This window comes from Poecilia latipinna, unplaced genomic scaffold (genome assembly GCF_001443285.1).
Source record: "Poecilia latipinna isolate Pla-1442-1.1 unplaced genomic scaffold, P_latipinna-1.0 Scaffold3939, whole genome shotgun sequence".
NCBI classification, from domain to species: domain Eukaryota; kingdom Metazoa; phylum Chordata; class Actinopteri; order Cyprinodontiformes; family Poeciliidae; genus Poecilia; species Poecilia latipinna.
Genome location: NW_015116555.1, coordinates 35,402 through 43,380, shown reverse-complemented (window position 1 = coordinate 43,380; position 7,979 = coordinate 35,402). Strand labels below are relative to the sequence as shown.

The following is a 7,979-nucleotide window of genomic DNA, read 5'->3' as shown; positions in this document are numbered from 1 at the left end:
ATGAGCACAATTGTTTATTTAAATTGTTGATTTAAATAAGGGTTTGTATACTAAGGTCAGTTTATTGTGTTTTTTCTACACTTTGTTTTGTAGTGTTTCTATTTTTGATCAGAAAATAATGTTCATTTTGTCTAGTGATCTCCATAATATAGAAATAGAAAACAATGAAAAATTGACACAAATTAACTGAACATAAATGAGAATGTTTTATTATTATCCAAACCCCCATTCATCTTTTAAAAAGTTAAAAGTTAACTTGCCACTGACAACATCGTTTAGTCTGTTGAGAGCGCTGTCCGATGACTAACGCCCGTTTTGCCACAGTCCCAACCTTATTGGATAACATAGTGAGCAAGTGGTGCTAATACTGAACGGTGATTGGTCCATTCCTCAGCAACTCTTGTGCACTCAACTGAGACACGCACACTCGTGAGGCTGGAGAAGGACGCCAACATGGCGGAAGCAGAGGGGAGCGAAGTTACTTCAGGAGGAATTTTCCAAGAAATCTTCACCTCCCCGTTAAACCTCACCCTGCTCAGCCTCTGCTTGTTCTTGTTGTACAAAATCTTCCGCGGCGACCGGCCGCCCGATCTGGGCGAGGTGGAGAAGCCTCTGCCTAAAATGAAAAAGAAGGATTTCACTCTGGCAGAGTTGAAGCCTTACGATGGAGTGCAGGATCCGCGGATTCTCATGGCCGTTAACGGGAAAGTATTCGACGTGACCAGAGGAAAGAAGTTTTACGGACCAGGTAAATGTTCCTAAAAGTTCCGGTTTCCACCCGCCTTCCAGCATCTAAGCTAGCGTGAAATGACCATTTGTCGTTTCTAAGATTTTAACAGCTGATTAAGTTCACCAGCAGACTCCGTGTTCTGCGTTTTGGGTCGTTTGTTTTAGTTTTTCTGCTGGAATGTGGCGTCACACCCCTTTAGTCTTTTAGGTGAAGCTGATTTTTTACAGTGGAGAGGCTGTGGCAACCTTTAAATCAGAGATCGTCTATGAACAAGTTGATTCTTTCTCCAGAAAAAACGTGGACTGTCGCAATGTCCACGTTAAAGTGACATAGTATTATTGCAATCAAATGATTAAGACTCATTTACATTATTTTCTTAGTTATTGTTTCAATTTATATTTGTCTTATTTAATGTTCTTATTAAATGAATGGTTGAATTGACTAAAACTTTGAATTTATTGTAATTTGAGGTTTTTCTAAACAAATCACGTTGTTCAATTTGTGTGTGTAAGAAGAAAAAAAACACTAGCGGAAGCAGCCACTTACTGAATCCAATATCCTCTCAACTTAATGTCATACCAGATTATATCAGGGACAGCAGAATAGAATAGTTTTAGTTTACTGTGATTAGCATAATCCAGTGTTTCCCAACCCTGGTCCTCAAGGAAAACTGACCTGCATGTTTTCGATGTTCCTCTGCTTCAGCACACATGATTTCAATTGATGGCTGATTAACAGGTTTTTGCTGAATTGCAATCATCTGAATGGGGTGTGTTGAAGCAGGGGAACATCTAAAACATGCAGGTCAGTGAGCCTTGAGGACCAGGGTTGGGAAACACTTGCATAATCCATAGCATCTGTTTTTATTATTGAACATTATTGTAGGTTCAAATTCTGACACTAAATCCCTCATTTGTTGCTCTTTAAAATCTCTCGTGCACCTTTTTATCACAGAATAACATCTTAATGTTGGATTTTTTCAGTCATTTTTTTCCAGGTGTCAGGAGCGTTTTTGACTCGGTCGTACCTGTTTGGTTTTTATCTTATCTCATTCTGTAACCTCTGCTGTCTGTGACCTCTGACCGACTGGATAACCGGCAGCCATCATCCAAAGTCTGCAGCTCTGGACTTTAAATCCCAGCAGGAGGTCATGGTTTTACTGATTTTAATGTTTTTAACGTTTTTGCATAGTCATTTTTCACAGCCGCATCTGCAGCCCTGAATGTGTTTAAAAGAGTCAAAGAGCCACTGTTAAAACTCAACACACATCAATATAAATGAAAAGTTTAATATTTATGATTATAAACTAAATAAAATGCTTCATATTATCCGTTGTCTACAGTGAAGATCTGATAGTTTGAAATATTTTAAAACAAAATGAATATAACATGATATTTTTATTTAAAACTGAAAAGAAGCTCATTAAAATATTCTAAAATTGTTTATGTGTTAATAATAAAATTAAAGTCTGACCATGAGCCATTTCTCCTGTCCACTTCCTGCTTTTGGAGCGGTCACCGGTCCGCTTGGCGTTCACATTCATACCGAACCCAGACCGAGGTTTGGAGGAACAGAGGTCAGAGGTCGATTAGAGTTCATACCTCACCAGCCGGACTTTGACTAGACAGACGAAGCGGAGTCGGGTTAAGGCTGAACAGGTCTGAATGATGATAAAATCCTTTAATCACTTGGAATAACTGACTCTGCATCTGGAAGCTTCCGTGTTCTTGTTTCTAGCTCCCCCTGCTGTTCAGCCTTGGTTAGCAGATAAATCTACAGAAACGTTTTGTGTTGTAAAGCCGACCAGCATGCAGATGTTTCATAAATATTCACAGTTTAAAACAATTATTTTCATTTATCAAAATCAAACTAAACGCCAACCCTGTAATAATAAGGGTTGGCGTTTAGTTTGGATTATTTATTCTGGATGATTAATTGCTCCAGAAGTTTTTATAATTAACGATAATGTTGTTTTGAGATCATTTTCCAGTTATATAATGGTAATAATGGCATAATAGTAGAGCAAAAACAGATTCTCACAGATCAACAAACTTTAATTTCTAATGAACATTTACCTCTAAAATAAATAAAACGGATGAATTGTGAAAATTATCCTTAAAAATCACCAAACTGAAAACTTTATCATCCAGTTTTTGGTAGGAAGAGAAAAACAATAAATCTTAGAATTGGAAGTTATTGATATCACTTTAATTTCTGAGTTGATTTATGGGTGGTTGTGTCTGATTTCCCTGCAGACGGGCCGTACGGCGTGTTCGCCGGCAGAGACGCCTCCAGAGGCCTGGCCACCTTCTGCCTGGACAGAGACGCCCTGAAGGCCGAACACGACGACCTGTCGGACCTGAACGCCATGCAGCAGGAGAGCCTGGCCGAGTGGGAGACGCAGTTCACCAGTCGGTTTCCTCTTTCTGCTCATCCATTTTCTGTTTCTGCTCATTTGGAAAAACACCTTTAAGATTCTGATTGGTTCTGAGGTTTAGAGATCAGAGCTTTCAGACGTTCTGCTCACATTATCAATACAATAATCAATACATGTTTCAGTCTTTCTGCTTCAGGCTGAACCTTTTCAGTCGTTGCTAACTCAAACAGAATCTGCTGATTGATCCTAACTATTGTTTTAGTTATTGATTAATCGATTAGTCGGATAAAATAAATGCGCATTTCTGCATTTAGCTTCTTAAACCTTTTCCAGACATTATATTTACATATTTACTGTAACTCAGTCACTTAGATACTGTTATTGCATTTTAGGCAATAAAATGTTTATTTTCTTTAAGAGAGGAATCAAGTTGTTTATTTGTATTTTTAATGTTTTAAAAAAGCTTAAGCATTCTAGATGAAAAGTGAGTCACTGGAATAATCTGTCAATCGGCAGCAGATTATTTCAGTTTCTACTGGAAAAACCTTTAAATCCTGAAACCTGATGGTTCTGTTGCAGTGAAATACGATTACATCGGCAAACTGCTGAAACCGGGAGAGGAACCGAGCGAATACACAGACGAAGACGAGGGAAAGGACAAGAAGAGCGACTAGAGGACGAAGAGGAGACTGGCCTCACTGTTTGTAGCGCCTTCGCTCTGAGCTTCAGGACTTTCTGAGAAAACATTTCCATTTCCTTCAGCTTTGGACCAATCACTGATCTCCATTTCTCTGCATTTCTTCGGGCCGTTAACGGTGAAGCGTCGTGTTTCTGCTCAGATCGTCTCGTAATCACTTTCATCTGAACTCAAATTCGGCTGAATTGGTGAAAATAAAAATGTGTCAGAAGCTGCTTTTACTGTTTCTGATGAAAACCTTTTAAAGATGATAAATCTGCATAATTATTGCATCTTAAATGCTCAGGAAGCTGCAGATGGACGGAGTTACAACTGATCTGGATTGTTTTGTGCATAATCGATTCCCAATCTGAACGAACGGTTCAGTCAGATTTCTGCTGTTTTCTCTGCTCTTACATTGTGAAACATTTTGAACTTTTTGCTTCTTTTTCATGTTTAAGATGAAATATAATCATTTCAGGACTTTTAATGACACTATGCCATGAAACTACTGTTGTAATAAACTGCTTCTGTTTTTATTTTAGCACTAAATCAGGATCTGATCTTCAGATTTCTTCTGGTTACTAAAACGATCTTCTGATGTTTTTAAAGCTCAGACTCATTTAAAGTTTATTTTTCTGTTTTCCTCTTGTTTTATGCATTTAATTTGCTATAAAATGAAGGAATATTTTCCTGTATGTATGCATTGGGCCACACAGCCATAATCTCTGAATCATATTTTGATTTAATAAAGAAACGTTTAAAATGGCCAGCTGGGTGACTTTTGTTTCAGTTTCTTTAAAGTTAAACATTTACAAATAAGTTTTTTGTTGAGCAGATATTAAAATGGATAAGAACACCAGCAATCAGCCTGAAACCTGGGAGCAGTGATGACCTCTGACTTCTGACCTGAACCTTCAGAGCCACATAAAGACAGTCACAAAGTCGGCCTTCTATCACCTGAAGAATCTCCAGGATCAGAGGACTGATGTCTCAGATCTAGAGAAACTCATCCAGGCGTTTATCTTTAGTCTCATTGTTTCCTGCAGCAGCATCTTCACAGGTCTGTCCACCAAATCGATCCTCCAGCTGCAGCTGATCCAGAAGCTGCTGCTGCTGTTCTGACTAGAACCAGGAAGATGGAGACATAACACCAGATCTACGGTCCTTCACCTGTAGCTCAGAGAACAGACTGTAAAATCCTGTTAGTTTATAAATCACTGGACGGTTTAGCACCACAACACATTAAAGATCTGCTGCTGTTGAATCAACCTGCCAGACCCTCAGGTTCTGGTTCTGGTTCTGCTCTGCATCCAGAACCAGAACCAAACGAGGAGAAGCAGCATTCAGCTTCTATGCACCACAGATCTGGGACAAACTAACAGAAAACTGAGAAGCAGCAGAAACACTGACTTCCTTTAAATCCAGACTCCTGGTTAGTTTTATTTGAATCGTGATCAATTTATCGACGGCATCGACTTAATGTCACGTTTTATTGTTGATTCTCTGCTGCATGACTTTGTTTCTGTGTTTATGATGTAAAGCTCTTTGAAAAGCCTGCTGCTGACATGCTGTACAGATAACATTTGATTGATTTAGTTTAATACTTTTTATGATCATCAGTTAATTTAACTTTATAAAAATAATTTTAAACTGTAAATTAATGTGTTGCATCAAATATATTTAGAACAAAATTCATAATGTTTTTCATTTTTTGCATCATGTTGTATTTTATTGTGATTTTATGGGACAAACCAAAACAAAGAAGATGATATTTATGAAGTGAATAGTAAAAAAGGAAACTGGTTTCTCATTTTGCTTTAAATCTCTTTGTATTTGCTAATGGTCAAACTTTGATGCTCTGCAGGTTTTGGGTCATGCAGAGTAAAGTTTGGTCAGATTGGATGGAGAAGGACTTTTCAAGCCTCACTGCAGATTCTCCATTAAATTTTAGTCTGGACTTTGACTAGGTCATTTGAAGACATGGCTATTTTTGGTTTGGATCGTCTCTGACCAATTCTGCTGCTGGAAGGAGAAACTTCAACATGTCTTCCAGAAAGGGCCTGTCTGCAGCTCTATGATGTAGCAATGCATCCCCACAGCATGATGATGCCACTACCATGTTCCACCACTGAGATGGTGTGCTCAGGTTGGTGCAGAAATCTAGGCCAAACAGTTGAAGTTTAATGTTTGCAGTGTTCCCTACCCTGCTCAAATCAAACTGCAGATAATAGTTTTTAATTGTTCTTTTCTGGAAACTGAAAAGAATGACTCATAGTTTTCCTGTAAACAGATTCTCTGCTTACTTTTAAATGATGAGACGGTTTTTTAAGGTGAAAAGTCAAGAGACAGGCAACATGCTGGACAGGTGAGGAAATTGACTGCATTATAAGCAGTAAAATGGATATGCATTTCAGTTCATTCATAAATGCCTTAAAATCAGTTTTTCTCACATTCTCTACCATACTACAAATTACAATATTAAACATTTTATCTTTGTTTTTCTTACATTACCAATTCAACTTATCTACAGGGTTCTAATTAATGTGTTGAATCCTCTAAAAGTGATAAAAAAAATTAGCAGGTCTAAATAAAAACTTCTGAATGTTTTATTGGACTGAACAATAGAACGTGAAGTATTAACATGTTACTGTAACATATAAATACGTGTAGCATATCTTCACATACCGCTATAAATTTAAATGTCCTCATCTCAGGGGCAATTTAAGACCAAAGCAAAAACTATTCCTGGTGTGTTACAGATTAAAAAGGGTAAGTGTCAGAAGTGGGATTCGAACCCACGCCTCCATTCGGAGACCAGAAGTCCCGCTCATACGGAAGGTTTGATCCTTGAGTCTGGCGCCTTAGACCACTCGGCCATCCTGACACAGTCGCATTGAAGTGATTTCACTATATATTTAATCCGTAACACTGACTTGAGTTTGTTATAGTTTTGTCTATAAATGATTACTCCTTTATGATGTGTATGAGGAAGATGACGTACGTGTGTTTCATTAAGTGTAGAGCTTACAATACTTTTAACTTAGTTTTTCTCTACGCATGCGTATTGTAAAAGTCCCAGTCATGCGGCATTGAAGTAACCAGCTCAAACGGAAATATTTTAAAGAACAGAAAAAAAGTTTTTGTACATGCCGTTTAATTGTGACTGCTTTATTCATTTTAGTTAATTAACATACTACAGGGATGAGATTTAATATATACTTATTTAAGTTGTAGACTGTACAGTTTTAGAACTCCTTCATGTGTTATAACTACGGTACGTGAACGCCTCAGCTTCCGGTATATCTGCCTCAGACGGCCATATTGGACTTTTTCAAGGGTATCTGAAGACGCTAAGCCAGACGACATGTACCGGTTTGCAAAAACTGTAGCTATCCTCGGAGGTAAGGAGACTGCTTTCCTTTGTAATTTATGTCCTATTTTATGTTATTAGACCAAAGATCAGTTCATTATCAATCAAGAGGAGGGAGTAATAAGGTTTTTGGTTGTTTGACCGCCCCCTTACATGCCTGCCGTTAGCTAGCCACTATTAGCATGCTCCAAGGAATCCTGATACGTTCACACATTGTGTGTTTTTATGTGTTTTACTGCATAAAACACATAAGCCCGGGGTTCTGGTAATTCAAATACACAATTTACATTAGTGAACATAGTACCGTGTACTAAGTGTTTTCCAGCTCGGTGTAATTAAGATTACAGTTAATTTGAAAGTATTAGTGTCATAAAACACAAGCATTGTTGATCCTGCGAAATCAAATCAGGACAGAAATGCTCACACTAATTTTTCCTAAACACGTTACAATCTACTGTAAAATAAACAATTGATTTCAGAAGTGGGTTTGTAGTTTCTTACAGGACTACACTTCAACTTTTACAAATGGAAAATTGTTTCCAAGAAATATAAATGTTATCATTTTCAGGGAAAAACTTTTGGATGACAGTCTTTCACACTAAAACGGCCTTTTACTAGTTATACAAACTTATTTTAAATCCGTGGTTTATTCTTATTTTATTTGCAGTATATGTTCTACATTGTTCATTGAAATCTCTAAAAGGTTATTCTGCTTGTTCAAACTCTAAAAATCTATATGCTCCTTTTCATTTGAAGACGAGTTAAACTTATGAAACTTTTTAAAGTTAAGTGAGTCATTATTTTAGTTATATTGTTGAAATAA

General features: G+C 37.4%; 2 protein-coding genes and 1 non-coding gene across 3 annotated transcripts in view; 2 read left to right on the top strand and 1 right to left on the bottom strand.

Moving 5' to 3' along the window:
* Window positions 1-353: 353 nt before the first annotated feature.
* Window positions 354-4,555, top strand: pgrmc1 (progesterone receptor membrane component 1). Its single transcript, XM_015025076.1, has 3 exons — window positions 354-748; window positions 2,986-3,141; window positions 3,687-4,555. Exons 1-3 carry the CDS (start codon window positions 454-456, stop codon window positions 3,779-3,781), a joined length of 546 nt encoding a protein of 181 aa, XP_014880562.1. The 5' UTR covers window positions 354-453; the 3' UTR covers window positions 3,782-4,555.
* Window positions 4,556-6,560: 2,005 nt separating this feature from the next.
* trnal-caa (transfer RNA leucine (anticodon CAA)) lies at window positions 6,561-6,670 on the bottom strand. The gene is made up of 2 exons: window positions 6,633-6,670; window positions 6,561-6,606 (listed from the first exon to the last, which is right to left on the bottom strand). It is a non-coding gene; the product is annotated as a tRNA-Leu (tRNA).
* Window positions 6,671-7,079: 409 nt separating this feature from the next.
* Window positions 7,080-7,979, top strand: part of cox7b (cytochrome c oxidase subunit 7B) — a 7,215-nt gene continuing 6,315 nt past the window's right edge. Inside the window, exon 1 of the mRNA XM_015025079.1 lies at window positions 7,080-7,187. Within this exon, the coding sequence (XP_014880565.1) occupies window positions 7,151-7,187 (37 nt within the window). The 5' untranslated portion in view covers window positions 7,080-7,150. The remainder of the gene's footprint in view (window positions 7,188-7,979) is intronic.